The sequence below is a fragment of the Theropithecus gelada genome, chromosome 14, assembly GCF_003255815.1.
Source record: "Theropithecus gelada isolate Dixy chromosome 14, Tgel_1.0, whole genome shotgun sequence".
Lineage (NCBI taxonomy): Eukaryota > Metazoa > Chordata > Mammalia > Primates > Cercopithecidae > Theropithecus > Theropithecus gelada.
Genome location: NC_037682.1, coordinates 44,574,150 through 44,592,651, shown reverse-complemented (window position 1 = coordinate 44,592,651; position 18,502 = coordinate 44,574,150). Strand labels below are relative to the sequence as shown.

The 18,502-nt window shown below is 39.2% G+C and overlaps 1 protein-coding gene across 4 annotated transcripts in view; it reads left to right on the top strand.

Annotated features, from left to right (window-relative positions):
* The window catches only part of NELL1 (neural EGFL like 1), a 934,168-nt gene that overhangs the window by 173,497 nt on the left and 742,169 nt on the right, over positions 1 to 18,502 (top strand). For 3 of the 4 annotated variants that reach the window (XM_025356162.1, XM_025356161.1, XM_025356160.1), the window contains one exon: positions 11,296 to 11,466. The exons of the other annotated variant lie outside the window; for it this stretch is intronic. In XM_025356162.1, coding sequence (XP_025211947.1) covers positions 11,296 to 11,466 — 171 coding nt within the window. The remainder of the gene's footprint in view (positions 1 to 11,295; positions 11,467 to 18,502) is intronic. 4 annotated transcript variants of the gene reach the window in all.

Here is an 18,502-nt window from a genome sequence, read left to right as displayed (position 1 = left end):
TCATGTTTAGCTTACTTTAGATACAAATGGATACATATAGAAATATTTACAGATATGTGTATATATACTGATTGTTATACACACACACATATATTTCTTTGTTGGCTGAGAGAGCTCAGAAGCAACAATATCTCATAGCAATCATAGTGGCCAAATCTTGATTTCTAATACCATTCTCCAGTAAAAGGAACAAGGCTTCCTTGGAGAGATGGTTGATTTTGGGATTGGGTCAGGAAATATGTAAGATGAACCTTGAGCATCTTGTAGTACTAGAAAGTAAGGAAATGCTCAAAACAAAATAAAACAAAACAGGAAACATGATGGGAGTAAGTCAAAGGAACCAGCTGAAAAACGTCCAACAGCTAAAGCTGGAACAATTTGAGCAACAAGATAAACAGTGTTGGATTATAAACCAAAGTAAAAAGTGATAACCCGTGAGTCTACACTGATATAATAAGTGTTTGAATAAATAAATAAATGAGAATAGATAAATATCCCATGCAGTAAAATTCTAATAATTTATGTAAAATGAGTATTTTCATTTCAATAGTCCATCCTCAAGGAGGTGGCATGTAACTCTCCACTCCTAAAGTGTAGGCTCCACAGAGTGTCTTCCTTCCAAAGAGGACAGTATAGAACTGGGAGGGGGAAGAGTATTTTTATAATGGAGAAAACTGACAAACACTCAGCCAGGGAGATAAACCCTGACAGTAACATCAATAGTGATGTCATGTAGTAGAATGCATTCTTGATATGATGCTGTGAGATTTGCACATTACTTCTATGGTATTCCTCCCCAAAAGTCACAACTCTAGTATTAATTATGAGAAAAATTAGACAAATCCCAATTGTCAGATATTTTACCAAATACCTGGCCCGTACTCCTCAAATCTGTCAAGGTCATTAAAAAAAAAGACAAGTCTGAACTGGCACAGCTCTAAGGAGCCCGAGGAGGCATGACAAACAAATGTATTGTAGCATCCTAGATAGGAACGTGGAACATAAAAAGGGTATTAGGTAAAAACTAAGAAAATCTAAATAAAATACAGACTTGGTTAATAAACTATTAGTATTGGTTCATTAATTGGGCAAACTGGGTGTGGGATATGTGGAAACTCTATTTTTGTAATTTTCTGCAAATATAAAACTATTCTAAAAGAGTTTACCATAAAAAACTTTGTACAAATACATGGGACACCAACACTAGTTGCCTATAAGTGTTGTTGGATACTGGGAAGACTGGGTACAGGATGGAAGGGAAATTTTCCACTGAGTACCTTTATAGATATATCAGTTTACTTCTGAACAATAGAAACAAAAAAATTTAGAAAACTGAAGATTATATTTCTTGTTTGGGAACAATAATATTTCTTTTTTAGGCATTTTAGATAAAATTTAGAAAGAAGTATAGAAAGTGCTACATATGTTTTGGTCGTGAGTACGATTACCATTACCACTACAACTACAACCACCATGATATATTTAGTGCCTATTTCCTAAATCTTGATATTCATAAACATCTTAATTTTGAGTCCTGGAGATCCAAAGGTATACCTTAGTCTTAAGATGCAGTTGTGCAATTCCAAGCTTAGTGCCTTCGGCTTGGTTGCTTAATAAATGTTTTTATTTTACTGTATTTGCAGTCCTTGACAATCAAAACCAAATGATTCTTCGCCCCTTGTCCTGCTATATTAGCTGATTTTTTTTTTAAGTGTATTCTGTCACTAATTTTATTTTTCTATCTTAACTTGCCTGAAGTTTCGTGTATTTTTCCCGGTTCTCTAGGGAAGTTAGAAGCCAGCCTTTACTTTATTAAATACAGCATGGCTAATACCATGTGGATTTTTAAAGAGTATAATAGAACGGTTTTGAATGGGCATAAAGAGCCAGAGTTTTACATTTCATTTAACAGTGAGTGTTTTATTTTCAATAACAAAGGCAGTTTGTAATTGCTGTCACGATTAATCTCTTGCTATATGTTTGCTAAGAGGATTGAGTACAGAACTAATATGTAACCTTACAACTACAAGTAAAATCATCAGGTCTAGTCTAAACAAGAGGAAGGGAACAACTAAACAAGTAGAAAAACACTTCTTTCTGAGAAAAGGCAGAATGCATATGCTTTCAGCAGCATCACACCTTTGTAAGGCTGTTTATTTTCATGTATATAGAAAGATGAAGGGAAATCATAATCAATATTGGATACTAGGCAGTTTGTAAGACGATTTACAAATGTATGTCATTTTATTCTCAAAACAAATCTGTGAAGTAGATGTTTATTTTCAACTAGATGAAGAAAAGAAGGTTTAGGGAAATGGTGTGTCCTGCCCACATTCACACATGAATTGAATGGCAGAGGGAAGGGATTGATCGCAAGATGTCTGGGTTCTGAAGCCTCTTTATACCTGGCATATTTTTTTCTGGTATATATTCTTTTTCCATATTGCTCTGAATAAAGGAAACAGAAGTTGAGAGTACCAGAAATTTGTCTAGGAAAATCAAGACTTTCCTTTAGTTTAGTCAGATAGCTCTGTAGCCTTAAAGGGCACATGGACCTGGAACCCAAAGATATCTGATTCGTGAAAGAACCACCAACGGGGCCACTTCCATTAGTGTAAGCTTGAGGCCAAAATGTTTGGGTTTGATACAAGAAAAATAACAGATGAATGAGAAAGATATCAAAGTAGTCCTAAGGTATTTATTTCTTTAAGTAGCCTCTGAAAACTGTGTATTTTAAAATACATAATGGTTTATTTATATTAAATTACATTTTTGGTAGAATTCCATTTTTATAAGTTAAAAGAAAATGCATAGTTATATATCTGTGGTGCTATTTATAAGCAGAAAATCAACATTTTGAGATTTGGTTATCTGGCCAATGACCCAGGCATTTAATAGAAACATACTTAAGTTTTAATTTTAATTTTTTAAAGATATAATAAAAATCTGTATACCCAAAGTTAGAGTGTTCCAGTTTCTATTGATGTATTAAAAAAACTACCCCAAAACTTTTGCTCACAGTTTCTGTGGATCAGGAATTTGGACAGAGCCCAGAAAGGATGACTTATCTCTATTCTACCACTTCTGTGGCTTCAGTGAGAAGAGTAGACAGCTGGGCAGGCCAGCTGGAGGTGTTTTCACTCACAAAGCTGGTGTGCAAATCAAAACCACAATGATACCATCTCACACCAGTTAAAATGGCGATCATTAAAAAGTCAGGAAACAACAGGTGCTGGAGAGGATGTGGAGAAATAGGAACACTTTTACACTGTTGGGATTGTAAACTAGTTCAACCATTATGGAAAACAGTATGGCGATTCCTCAAGGATCTAGAACTAGAAGTACCATATGACCCAGCTATCCCTTTACAGGGTATATACCCAAAGGATTATAAATCATGCTGCTATAAAGACACATGCATACGTATGTTCATTGCGGCACTATTCACAATAGCAAAGACTTGGAACCAACCCAAATGTCCATCAGTGACAGACTGGATTAAGAAAATGTGGCACATATACACCATGGAATACTGTGCAGCCATAAAAAAGGATGAGTTTGTGTCCTTTGTAGGGACATGGATGCAGCTGGAAACCATCATTCTCAGCAAACTATCGCAAGAACAGAAAACCAAACACCACATGTTCTCACTCATAGGTGGGAATTGATCAATGAGATCACTTGGACTCGGGAAGGGGAACATCACACACCGGGGCCTATCATGGGGAGGGGGGAGGGGGGAGGGATTGCATTGGGAGTTATACCTGATGAAAATGACGAGTTGATGGGTGCAGCACACCAACATGGCACAAGTATACATATGTAACAAACCTGCACGTTATGCACATGTACCCTAGAACTTAAAGTATAATAAAAAAAATTAAAAAAAAATAATAATGGCTGTTGGCTGGAATCCCAGTTGGGGTTATCAACTAGAGCACCTACATGCCACCTCCCCAGTACGGTCTGGACCTCCTCACAGCAAGGTGGCCTCAGGGTAGTTGGACTTTTTACAAGGTGACTTAGGGATTAAAGCACAAGTGTTCTGGTAAACAAGATAGAAACTGCATTTTGACATTTATGGAAGTCATCAGGCATTACTTTTGCCCTTAAAGTACTTACAAGTCCATGCGGGTTCAAGGGGAGGAGACAGTTCCCGCCTTTCAAGGTAAGGAATGTGAAGTTCACATTGTAGAAGAGTATGCGAGATGGGAGATGTTGTGACTGAAAGTACAGTTTTCCCAACAGAATATTAAGCCATGTAATTCAGATTATCTGTGATATACAGGACAGGAGATGACTGTGTTCATACCTGCTGCCGTTTCTTTTTACTTATAGACCAGCAATGACTTGTGCCCATTGTTACTTTTCAGCGTTTTTTCTTTTTGCCTTTCTTTGGTTTCATGTTTCTGTACCTCTCTTTACTGAGTCAAGGTAGACTAGTAATCTCTAAATTTCACTGGTTATTATCAGTAAAAGTTTATTCTTGTTTACTTCCCAGTTCAGTGTTAATCTGTGTGAGGAAAGGTATCTGTGCTCCATGAAGTCATTTATAGACCCAAACTTTCTCCACCATATGGTGCCACCACCCAATAAGGCCTCAGAATTCTCCACTGGACCTCTGCAACTGGCATGGATAAAGCACATCCTCTGTTAACTGTTTTAGCCTGGACATAATAGACAGCACCTCTGCTCATGGCGTTTTTTTTGGTGACAACTACTCATGTGGTCCCTTCTAGATTAAAGGGAACTGGGGAATATGCTTTAGTATGTGCCCAGTGCCCAGGGAGAAGGCGGGGTGTAGATATTAGCTACATCTGCTACACTAACCTCTCGTTCTTCTCTCCTCCAGGCTCATAAGGAGTCTGGAGCCTGAATGTTGACATAATATCAAGAATAGAATGAAACTAATTGACCAACCAATCAGATGCAAATTAGCATAAGAATTCTAGGCGTTTAGACCTGAGCTGGACTTTAAAAATTATTTAGTTCAATAGTTTAAAACTGTTTCTTTTAAGAATAGTTTTTTTAAAGAATAGTTTAAAACTATTCTTTTATCCAAATGAAATCTTACAGGAAACTCCAATTTATGTAATAGTTGACAGTGAAGTTGCTCTGGTTAAAAAAGGTAATGGGCCTTGTCTTTTCCCTCTGCCATGGACTCTAAGAGCCTTTTGAGGAATCCAAGGGCTTTGTGGATCAGATATAATTACTTTATTTAAGACACATTAAAAAACCGAGGCATAGAGGGACAGTGATACGATATCATTTTTGGCAGTGATATGCCAAAAATCACATGGTTTGTCTGGCAGGTTTAAAGTTGCAACTCAAGCTTCAGTAGTCCCACTACTACTTCATTAAAAATGGTGGTACTGCCTCTTTTTCAAGACACATAGCCATTGAGACCCCTGGTCTAAGGTGTGGCACGGTATACCTGCCTTGTATTGTTGGCTTAATCTCTTTGTCAGCCAAACAGTGGACTTAGGACCAGGAAAGAGACAGGAACTTCAACATGGGCTGGGCGTGGTGGCTCACGCCTCTAATGCCAGCAGTTTGGGAGGCTGAGGTGAGCAGATCACTTGAGGTCAGGAGTTCGAGACCAGCCTGGCCAACATGGTGAAACCCCGTCTCTACTAAAAATGCAAAAATTAACCAGGCATGGTGGTGGGGCGCCTGTAATCCCAGCTACTCAAGAGGCTGAACCAGAAGAATGGCTTGAACATGGGAGGTGGAGGTTGCAGTGAGCCAAGATCGTGCCACTATACTCCAGCCTGGGCAACAGAGTGAGACTCTGTTTCAAAAAAAAAAAAAAGAGCTTCAACATGAACAACTGTAGCATTTCTTTCCAGAGTAATGAGATTAGCATAAAGAATGAGGGCTGGCACCTGGGTCTGCAATAGTATGACTTGGCAGCATACCTTGACTGAGGGCATCATGAGAACCATGGATGGAGGCTGCCTGAGTTCACTGGAACTGTTTTGTCCTCTGACGCTGATGTGATCATGCCACTGAACCCAGTGAGGAGCACAGTGTGGTGGAATTAAGCACACCTGGATTTGAATCGTGGGAGTGATGTGGCTGCAGGCAAGGCACTTTATCATTTTGGATCTCACACTTCACACTTACGAATATAATAATAAGTACCATTTAGGATTATTGGCAGAATTACAGATAATATATTTAAAACACCTGATACAGTAGAAAGTAATGGGATGTTGCCACCACACTTTGGTGTCTACCAGACTCAGGTTCAAGTCATGGCTCTGTCTCCTATAGTGGTCTGAGCTTTACATCTTTAATTTCATAGCTGTAAAATGAGGTAGTAGTTAAAGTATGGACTTGAGTTGCAGCATAAAGCATGAAGCCTGGAACTAGACTGCTTTTGTTTAAATCCTGAATCTGTTCTTATCTACCCGTACAAACTTGGGCAAGTTATTTAATCTTTCTGTACTTTGGTTTCATCTTTTATAAAATAGGGATGGTAATAGTTGGTAATTTTTAACGTTGTTATGAGGATTACATGAGTAAATATTTGCAGACCAGTGCCTGGCCCATAGTCAGTACTATAGAAATATTTGTTAAAACAAGTAAAATATTTTACAGGTTTGTGGTAGGAATTATTTTGATATGAAATATACAGACCTAAAGGCAGTTCTCCTAGTAATGATTAGTACTCAGTAAGTATTAGCTATTATTACATAAATAATGTTAGCTATATTGTTTTTGTTATCATTGTTATTATTATTGCCAATTAAAATAGAGTTGCCCTTTATTGAGGTCCTACAAAATTGTAGGTACTATGCTGGGAAACTTATTTTTTTCATCATCTTTAGGATTTTCCAGGATTTTGGGAAATGATCTACCCAGGAACTCTCTCTGTATATGTGGTGGCTTGTTCCTTTTATAGAAAGTAGCTGGATGCCTGCCTGGGTTTCTCTTTATCTGGAGAGTCCTGCTAGGAGTACACACTGGGAAAGGGTGTCGTCTTGTTTCCCAAATCCATTTTGCTTTGACCTCCCCACCCAAACTCCTAGGAAGCAATGGTTTGTTCAGGGCCACAGAAAAATCATTGTTGGAATGTAAGCAGGTACTGCACTAACTCTGGAGCTCTTTGGGGTGTGATATATTTCTCTAAATAGCTAGTATATATCCTTGTAGAATAACTGGAAAAGAGACCTTTTCTAAGAAATGTTTTACCTTTACTTGTGAATTAGTGCTGGATACCATCTAAAATTAACTTTTACTCTTTTCACTCTTGTACACAGAAGCCACATAATTCATCCAGCAATAATCACTTTAACATTTTGAATATATCTTGCCCTTCTATTATATATATAAAAATATATAATTTTATTATAAATATATACATATAAAATTGTATCATATATTATATTTTAATAATATATATGTATGTAATCTCAAAATAGGATACCTTTGGTATCAATTTTGGGGAAAATGATAAAAATTTTAATAAAAATAATTTGATTGATCTTGACCTAAATTTTTAGAATTATTGCTCCTGAATTTATTTCCAGTCTACTAAGGAATTCAGATAGTCTTATGAAAATTGACTTCAGTTCATGGTAATACTAATTGTACCTAATACCCAAGGGTGGACCTTTGGGGAATTATGAATGTTGATTCTGGGTAGGGTCTACCTTGCACCTAAGTAAAGGCCTGGGCTTAAAAAATTCAGCTAAGTAAATACAGGTTGGAAAAGATTTGCCTTCATAACATTTTGTGTGAAAGGTCTTGGGGCATTAGTTGATGGGAAAGTCAGTGTAGGCATAGTTGTGCACAGCTGAGAGCAAAGCAAGTGATAGTGTCACTGTACTTTGCATTAGACCACATCTGTACAATGCCTTTATTCCTGGATGCTATATTTAAGTGGAAAATTGATTCATTTGACCATGCCTAGAACATGGTGACCAATATGGGGAAGGCTGGAGAAAGGAAGAAGGCAGAATCCTTGTCCAGGAGGGGTTCATAGTTTAGATGGAGATGGGAGTATAAAGGAAGGAGACAGGGATGCTTGGCTTGAAAAAGAAAAAAGAAGAGGGAATATCACTGCTGTTTTCAAATATTTGCAGGATGAGCCGACTTTTCTGGGAGTGAAGGCAGTTTGTTGGAACAACACACTTGGCTGAGGTCCAAGGCTAAGGGCTCGCAAAATCTTTCGCTTACAAAATCTGACTTATAGTTTTATCGTTTATACAGCTGCCCTCCCCATAGACTCTTGAAAAAACCCCAATACACCTGAGTCCTGAAGCATGAGGACTGCTGAGGGGTAGATTGCTCACTAGATACCAGCCTACTGTCACTTCCAGTGTCCTCCTTCTACCTGGCAGCACCACATGGCTCCTATTCACTTGCTTGTAGCATCAAACTTCTGCTCCCCTCGTCATGACCAGCTGGCCAGGAAGTAAGGCAACACCTGGCATACTACTATAGTGCTTCTTAAACATAGATGTAAACGTAGAACATGAATCATCTGGGAGTTTTGTTGAAACACAGATTCTGCTGCAGTAGACCTTGGGTTATCCCAATAATCTGAAATTCCACAGGTGATGCTGCTATTGGTGGTCTGTAGACCACACTGAGTCACAAAGTTCTACTACAAAACATGAGTCTTCCCTCCAGGCTACAGCCAAATCCCATCAGGCCAAATGACTTTCTGCTCAGAGTTGCCGCACATCTTTATTTGTAGAGCATTACTGCCTGGAAATGTTGCCTTATTTTCCTCCCAGCCCTCATGAAAGAATTTTATCCAGATGTCGCTTAGCCATCCAGTGTTTTTATTGTCCCTAAGGCTGCTTCAGCAGTTATCTGACATGTTTTTCCAAAAATATATCATCTTGATTTTCATCCAAGTTGCATGAGATGCAGCACTTTTTGAATATGTGCAGGATGTGGCCAGAAACTTTAGTCTGAGATACAAGTATCATTTGCCTGACACTAGGACAGACTTCTCTTCTCATAACTATATATTTGTGATTACTCCAAAGTAATCACTGACTCCAGTGCTTTATAAAGTGATCTTTAAGAGATCTGTTTATAATACATTGAATACTTGCTCAATGAGGCCACAACCCCGAGAATAATGATGAAATCTGGTTAAATGTATTTGCCTCCCTGTTTAATGATTCCATCAGGTGACTTCTGTATTTCTAATTGTCATTGATTGAAGCCCTTTCAAGGTCATGTCCCTTCCCCCAGTAGTTGCTTATTGGTCAAAGTAAAGTAATTGAGAGATTTCTCATGATGTGTGAATCCTGGTAAGATCTCAAATATAAGCTTGTGGTGCATTTCTATACAGGTGCTAAATGGTCTTGGGCAAGATACTTAATATCTTTGATCACCTATAAAATAGGGATAATGAAATCTACCTTAAAAGAAAGATGGTGTCTATGAAATCACTTGCCATATTCCTGGCACATGGCAATCATTCATTAAATGACTTTTCTTACCTCCTCATTTGTTCCTTTTAGGCCATTTTCCACCGGTTTTTTTGGGGGGGAGGGACATATTTTACTTCCTTCTTCACTAGTCACAAAGCACCTTCAGAAGTGGGATATATATTTTAAACCCGTTTTTAGTTTTTCATCATGTGTTCAGTAAAGACATGTTGAATGAATTAATGAATGGCCAATAGTCTATAACATCTTCTTGACCTCTAAGTTCTCTGATTGTTTGATTCTTCAGTGTTCTAACAACTTAGAAGAAATTGGAGAATTCCCTTAAAATAAATGTCTTCTTTGTTAAAGCACTTCCTTTTGTGCAGTCTTATAAAGTATGTATTACATAAATTATTACTAATAAGTGTGAACCTGGGCCTAGAAGTTGGCTGCTATGGTATAAATAACCTCTTTTAGTTTATGACCTTGGGCATGATTCTTTGTACTGGTGCAAATGAGGTGAGTCAGAGGCTGGTCTTGACTCTCTGCTTGCCCTTCACTGTTTACTTTGGAAAGATCTGTGAAAGATGAGCAAGACATATGTATTTGTTCTTTGGCATGACTTTCGGGATTCACGCACAATAGAGGCTGAGTTTCATGATAGATTCATTTTAGTCCTCATAGAAATTGCATTTTGTCTTTTAGATTAAATACAATTTGGCTCGTGGGGTTAGCCAGCTCAGTGGATTAGAATAGAAGCAGCAGGCCCTTCCAAATCTGGGGATTAAGCCTAGTTACCTGTCTAGGCGAATCGCTCTGGAGTTGCCTGTACGAATGAGTTGTTGGAGTTAGTGCCTGGTGAGGCTATCCTCACCACTTTGTCATCACGCCTCTGGGATGGGCAACAAACTGGTAGAAAGTGCACACACTGTCAAATTTAGATCTAAGTTTAAATCTGGTTTAGGTATGTTTAATCCTTAATCTCAGTTTTAAAGTTTTTTAAAAAGAGATAATACCAGTCTCATGAGTTTTTTGAGTGATAAATTAGTATGTGTGAAATACCTACTGCAAGCCCTGGCAGTGAGATCAGGCCCAATGTTGATGACAATGACACATTTCAGAAGAGAGGCATAGGAAACAAAATAGTTCTGGTACCTGTGAAAGTACCAGCCCTGTTGTGTGCCTGAGGAGTGTCCCAAAGTTGCTTGTAGTATTTTATGACTGAAGTGCAGACCACAGTGGTAAGGCTAAGAATTTCTTATGGGTCTGAAAAACAGGATCATGATCTTGGAAAAGAAAAAACTTAATTGCATATTTCATTCTCTGATAATTTGAAATACGGATTCTTTTGTGTCTAGCTTCAACCTTTTCTCCCCTGCTTATTATCTAGGAATTGTTATTCAATTATATCTTTTTGTTTAGGGAGAAGAAAAAAGACTAATCTTTTCATTCTGACAATGTATTTCAATCCCTGTGTCCAACATGACTTCTATTTCCCTTTAATTCTTGAAAAAGTAAAGATAATTGTTCTAAAAATAACCATCAATAGATCAATTCCACATGAATGGCCTTTTTTAGACATTCATGGAATGAGGGTTCTGATTTGTACTTTGAAGTATTTAAGAAACACTGCACTGAGTTTTGCTAATTAGCTGTGGCTTGTTACCTCACAGTGGATCAATTGATCTCTGTTGCAGAGGCTCAAGATGTTGCCATGAGGGTTCTCAGACAATAGATTCATTGGGTGTCATACAGTGCATTGATTTCAGGTCTTAGCTCTTTGTGTCATGTTTAGCTAATTTTAGATTGTGAGAGACCTGGTAGTAAGGGGTTGAGGGATTGATGATGGCTGTGATATCCAGAACTAAAATAAAACAAATGTTTGTTCCTTTACATACAGCTATTTTGAACTGGAGAGCAGTGGCCTGAGGGATGAGATTCGGTATCACTACATACACAGTGGGAAGCCAAGGACAGAGGCACTTCCTTACCGGATGGCAGATGGACGATGGCACAAGATTGCACTGTCAGTTAGTGCCTCTCATCTTCTGCTCCACGTCGACTGTAACAGGTATTTCTTTGTCTTTGAGCGTTGCTGATTCTGCCCTTGAAATCAAGCAATGGAAAAGGGGAAAAAAATATCAGATTCCTTCATGACTTTCCAGGAAACAAACACCAAGGGACCCTAATTGTAATTTAACCTACCAAATGGGACATTAGGTATGCTGAAATGACCAACTGTAATATGATAAGAAAACAGTTCATTAAGATGAAACTGTTTCCCGTGATTAGGAGCAAATGTACAAAAGGTTGATTGCAGATTGGGGAATAGTAAGTGCACCTCAGTGTGCTCCAGGCACTGGCTGGAATTCCATGGAGCTGTGATCACAGTTAACATTGATATATTGTTGTTGAGTTCGTTCCACTTGGAAGCGAATAAGCTCGTCTACCTTAGAATGAATCTGAGAAGCCTGTGCTACTGAAGCAGCTAATTCTATTTCACTTCATCAAGCTCACCTTTGCTTAAATATCTTTTCCAAATGGAGGCTTCTTAAAGAGGCTGTTGTATGAGCCTTTTGGAATTGATGCCGTGTATTTTCTCCAGAGGAATGAGCCTTCCAGCTTGTCAGGGGATGGTGGGACTATTTGTGAGGTCTGGGGGGTTTTACAGGAGGTTTTGGGTTGGGGTGGGATGGAAATGTTGTCTCCCTTGTCTGTCACTGGAGCCAGGCTTAATGAAAGTTGAAGAATGAGGGAGACCATTGGCTTCTATTGCATCATTTATGGCTGGACAGCTGGATAATGGTGTTCAAGGGGAAAGTTTTTATCTCTCCAGAACCCACTGAAAATCCTTATGGATAGTGACCCGAGTCCAATTACAGAGATTTTTTTTTTTTGCATTCTGAGCAGTGCCCATGCATTGTTGATTCTCATTAATGATGCCATCAAAGTTAAAACGACTTTTCAGCCACACAAGGTTTGCTCCCTTGAACCCAGGATAAGGAACAGGCATATTGGGGATAGCCTGCCTTCCGAAAACCATCGAGAGGAGAGATATTCCAAGGTCAGTCAGCTTTAGACCACATTTCTCATGAGGAGATGCTTGAATGTGCCTGCCACTCTGACTCTGCAGTTTCTTTTAGAAGAATTGGAAGGGCAGGGAACTGGTGTCAGGCTCAAGGGAAGGTTTGCCATCTTGAGGTGAGTCTTGGTCCATTTTGATGTGACCTATTTAAGGTATGTTTTAGACTTCTGAAGAATTGTGGTTTCCACCAGATATAGTAAGTATGTCTGGACAGAGTTTCCATAGAAACCACTAGCTCCTTTGTACCCTGCAGACCGGGGCTGGGCAGCCTGGATAAAGCCAATGCTTAGCTGCTATATCCATTTTCACTTTCAGGAGCTCATTGCCCCCTTCAACTCTCTAGAATTAAAGTGGCCTGTCAGGCAGCACTCCTATGACCCACTGTGACCTACCACCCACATGCTGTCCAAATGGGATTGTAGAGGAAGAGCCCTGCTTATCCTTCTGAGCCACAGGACAGAAAGAGGTCACAAAACCCTAGTTTAGTAATTTCCAACTTCAGAGTCCTGGAGATACTGCTGCTTTCTTGCGATGCAATTTTTTGTTTCTTCCTTCCAAAAGTTGTACTCTGTTTCCTGACATGCTTCTCTCAAGAAAAGTTCTTAGGTGGTGGTTGGCCTTTAGTGCTCAGTCCACATTGGTGGTTGTTGTTGTTATTTACTCTGCATATCAATGGCACCTCTTTGACCCTGCCTTCAAACTTCCATATGCTGTATGTCCTTCATGGCAACCATGACCTCTCTACCAGGAGAGTGAGAAGAAGATGGGAGATCTGTAGTTCACAGTATTCTTTAGAGTCATTCCCATTTATAAAGAATTGACTGAGGGTATTCCAAATATTCTTTCTGTTTTCTTAATATTTTTCATACTTTGGCTTGTGGCATAACATGTCCCTCATATAAGATCTTGGAGGGGAAGTTTATGAAGTTGCTGCTAGTTAATGATTCGTAGAATCTAAACACAAATACATTTTTCAGGTAGGTCAGAGAAAAAATGGCCCCAGAAGACTGGGTAATAAGAAAAGTAAATTTTGATTTTCATGTAGGAAAAGTCTAGAAACATGATTCCAAAATCTGACTGTACCTAAGAATTACCTGGGGAACATATTAAAAAAAATGGATAACCAGGCTTTGCCTCTGGCCTACTGCGTTAGATTCCCTGAGGGTGGAACCTGAGAAGCAATATTTTTAACAAGCCCTCCATATAGGTTCCATGTGGGCAGTCTACCCTTGGTGCATGGACTGGCATTTCAGAACCACTGGTTTAGAAAGAGGGGGAGGAATTTGGTGGAGAGGCTGGGCTACAGCAAATAAATGAAGTCTTGGAAGACCAGTTACCTGAAGGAGGGTAAGAAGGAGAAAAGATTTAAGGGGAGGGTAGTGTGTAATGCACGACACAAACCTTACCTTCTTCACAAGTTTCTTCCCAGCCAGAACTTGCCAATTTTACGGTAACGGAAGCTCTGTCCCATATATCAAGATGCCAGTTCTATCACTTTTAGTCTCAGTCACCCTCACAGAGAGTGAATTTCAGCTATCCATTTCATACTACCTTGTGATTCTTATTTTTTGATCCCTGTTATCTACCCTTAGAGTTTTTCTCAGCCTCTCACCCAGTAGTGTTCTGCTAATTAGAGCATGAAAGGAGATGATGTTAGATAACATTTGAATGTTGACTCTGCTAGGCACAGTGCTGTGTACTTTACATAGATTAACTTATTCCATACTCATTCTGTTAGTTTTTCCTCTTTTTAAGATGAGGAAACTGAGGTTATATATTTGTCTGTAATCCTGCTACTAATAAATGGCAGCACCAGGATTTGAACCCAAGTTTGACCTATGAGTGTCTGCATCTAGCTACTACTAAGCTATTTAGCTCAGTAATGGGGACCATTGACACTTTATTTGGTACATGAGGGAAGGCCAAGATTCAAGGTGAGCAGTTTGTTCCTTTCTAGTATTTCCCCGCCACATGTCTTATATTGCTAATCCTGGGAGCTGCTTGGAAAGATGTGGAATCTAACTGATGGAACGCTTTGCACTGGTGCTGGAGAAGGGATATACATTTATTGAGCCTCTACTATAGGCCAGGTAATGTGCTAGGAATAGTATTCCTTGGGATATGGGGACAGTTTTACTAGACCCATTTTTCAGATTTGGAAGTAGAAAAGGTCAAGATAAATAACTAGGTGCAAATCACATAATATAATAAGCATATAACCAAAACTTTGAGTCTGAAGCTACCTCCAAAACCTTAGTCTAACCCACCCTCCAGGTCACTTCCATAGTGTGCTAATGACATGTACTGCCAAAGACAAGGTCACAACCACACCAGGGAGTTTTTCCAAGGGAGAGATACTACAGAAGGTTCAGGGACCATGAAAACATCTAAAATCAAGAAGAGAAGATTTCCCAGATAATTCCATTGCTCTGAGGAATATTAATGTGGCAGGATTTTGCACATTATTTTTTTAGGTCAGAATTGAGAAACAGAACTTTTTCAGACCTAATTGTACAAATTGTCGCAAGAAAAGCTACTGCTATTTTGGTCGGTAGTTCAACACTTTCTGTTTGCTACCGAGATACTTTTCTCCTTGCTTCAGCTGTTTAGCTGGGCCTAGTTAGAAGTTCCTGATGTGTGGATAGCAGATTACCTCAAGCTAGAAAAATAAAAGGAACCCTCAGTTGGGTGGGCAGACTGATTATCTCCATTGCCTTGGGTTTTTCTCCAGCTGCCTTTTATATTAAGAGTTGCCAACGAAGCCTAGAATGAAACCTGGAACGAACCTTCCTTAGATTCACCCTCTCCCTTCTCAGCTCACTTTACAGCCTGTCTCTATTACTCAAAGGACAGAATCCACCAACATCTGGGATTCGGTGCATAAGCAACTTTTCCCTTTCAGAACAAAATGAATTTTATTTCCTTCTCTTTATTTGTAACTTTTAATTTTCATTCAGCCCATCAAATTAATTTATTGGGCACACTATCTCTGCCAGGCTGTGCAGGATACAAGGAAATAAGAGTCCTTGCCATCAGGAAGTTCTTGGCTTATTCATTTAGTTATTTAAAATTCGTTCTGAAACCACCAGAGCCCCTCACAGTGATTGGGCCTAATCCCTTGGTATCAGAGGAAGCCTGGATGCAAACAACAGCCCTGTAAGCAGGCTGATTTGATAGCTCTCAATGGCAGCTGAACAGTGGAAAGAAATGGAAACAGTGACTCCCAGGATCTTGGTCTTGAAGTGACAGTGGAGCTGAGCTCCTCAGCAGCTAAGAGATGGACGGCTTTTAATTCACCCAGCCTTTGACCAGCACGTTTTGTGGTATGCAGGCATCCCTACCCTGTGTTAACCTCCTCATTCCTCATCGCTGGAAAAATTCAGCTCTTAAGTGCAGTCTGTCACATTTCAACTTAGCTCTGAACTCTCATCTTATTTTTTCAGACTTGTTCAAATGTGTATGGCACATATACACATATCTGCAGCCCGATTTTCACCTTGACAGGGAGTTAGCAAGTGATTATAGTCTAGACTAGACTAAACATATTTAGCTTTTCCTTTTAACACATGCTATTTATTATCCACAGAGCACATCCAATTTTTGCATACAACTGACCTTGAAAAGCTTGCAGAATCCAAAACTAAACTTGCTACAAATCACTGAATGAGTCAGTAATTCAAGGTTTCTATCTGAAATTTCTGAGTAATTTCAGGTTGTGAATATCTGTTTATACGTGTAGACTTTTCATAATGAAATCTGTTGATATGGCATCTTCCTTCCAGAGAGCTCTGCAACTACTTACCAACATATTATTTAACCTCGTATTTTTTGAGATGGTTAAATCACAAGTCTAATGCATGATATTGGTTTTATACAAGCATTTCTGCTATAGAATGCAGAGGGAAATTAAGAGATGACTATCAGAGGTCTCAGCTTTCAAGAGAGCCAGGCTGAGACTCTCAATCTCCTGGTTCTCCAACCGATAGGCTCTTCACTTCATAAACAGAAAGACAAGAGCACAACTCATTATCAAAATTAATTAAAATAAAATTGGAAGCTACCATATGCCTCATGTCAAACTAACAAAGCAGCTTCAGATCCTCTATCTAGGAAGAGATGGCAAGGAAGCTGGGAAGATAGGACATACTCATGTGTAAATTTAAATAACAGTACAAGGCAAGAGAACAAGAGATGTGGTAAAGCAGTCAGTATATGACATATTGCTGGATTCCTGGTATAGACAATCAGGCCTGGGAGGTCACTGTAGGGGAAGCTCCTTGGGGACTTGGAGTAACCTCTCAATTTCTTACCAGCCTAGGTGAAAATGCATGACAATCTCTACAGCTTTATGGTTTCACCATTATGTGATCTAATTCTGTATCAGTCACACGAGTCAGGCTTAGAACAAGGTTTGTCTCACTGGCATCACAATGCCAAGCCTAGTCTGGTGAGAGAAAAGTGTGTATGGGCAAGTAGTATCGAGTTGGTAGTGAGGGAAGGCCTGTAGGGAGAGACAGAGAAGGAAGTGTGGGAGAGGGAAGGAAAAGGAAAGATTTGTCTTCCGTGTTTCATATTTGAGGCATTTGAGCTCTGTGGTTTAACCTAGATGGAAACACATTTTGGACCCTAGTCTTAGTTTTGCCATTTATAAAATGTAAATTTTATGTAATGATGCAGGAGTATGAAAGCAAGAAATCTATGTCTAATTTTCTCATTCATTCATTCTCTCAGTCATATGCCAGAAATTGCTCTTGCATCTTAAAATGGGAATAATATTAATTCTTCTACCATAGCGTTGTGGTAGGAATTTAGCTAGAGGGTGTATGCCAAATTCTATGAAAATGTTAAGCTTCTTTATGAACATACAACATCATTGAGCACAACAGACATGTACCAACATATAGAGAAGGTTTTAATGTGTTGTACTGAAAATGAGTAACAGTCCAATTTTTACCTCTGTAAAAATAGTGGCTTATGTCCCATGGATTCAGGACATAATGTGTAATGTAGGTTCACTGAACAATGTGAGGTTTCTGAGGTTATTCTACTTTCCAGATCCTAAGCAAGGTTCTCCAGTAGTTTGTCTTTGAGTTCTCTGGTCTGTAGTGCAGCACAGTATTGAGTGCTTTTTACGCCAATAGAATCACTTTAAAAATCTGTAACTGAGGCAGAGTGGGGAAGGAAACACCCCCTGCTATGTAAGATTTTTTGTTGATCCTGGCAGGGCTTTGAGAAAGTGACATGCCCTTTTCCCCTTTTTATTCCTGTGAGGAGTGGTTCGGAAATTTACTCCCCACCACTCATGAGGCAAAATTATCATGGCTTTTATGAAAGGATGTAAAGTTTTAACTTTACAAATGAGGGAACTAATTCGCTCTCATTTTCTGGATGTCCTAAAGCCCACATGGATGAGCCAAATGTATACTATTTGCTTCTCTACTTTGAAAGTCTGACTTTTTAGCACAAAAATGCTCTTGACTGAAAACTTGAACTGAAAGAAATTGGCATTACCCTGGGCAAGTCCTTTACTGTCTCTGGGCTTTAGCTTCCTAAGTATACGATGTGGGGCTAGGACTAGATGACTTTTAAGTCTTCTTCCAACTCTAGCCTTCTGGGTGTATCTCCTTCTGATTCTATCTCATCACAAGGCTTAGTTCAGGGCTTGCATTACCCTCCCCCCTTGCGCCATGGAGAGCAACTTAGCTTGTCCTCTTCAAAGTGCCATTTCTGTAGTGGACCTGCAGGGGTTTGCAATCATCTGAATTTATATGTGAGTTGGCAGTGCAACATGCTGCTGATGAGCAAAGACCAAAGCCTACTTCTCCTGGATGCTTACTCTCTCTTTCTCTTTTTTACATCACTTGCTGGAGAAGCTACTGAATATGTACTTTTGGATGCTAATGAATGCTGGCCTTTTCTTCTTTCCACCTTGTGCTGTTTCTTCCTGAGTTCTCTGCCTCAGGCATGTGACAGTGGACAGCCTGTGTGGGATGCCAGCTTTTCTGGCCATGGAGGCATTAGT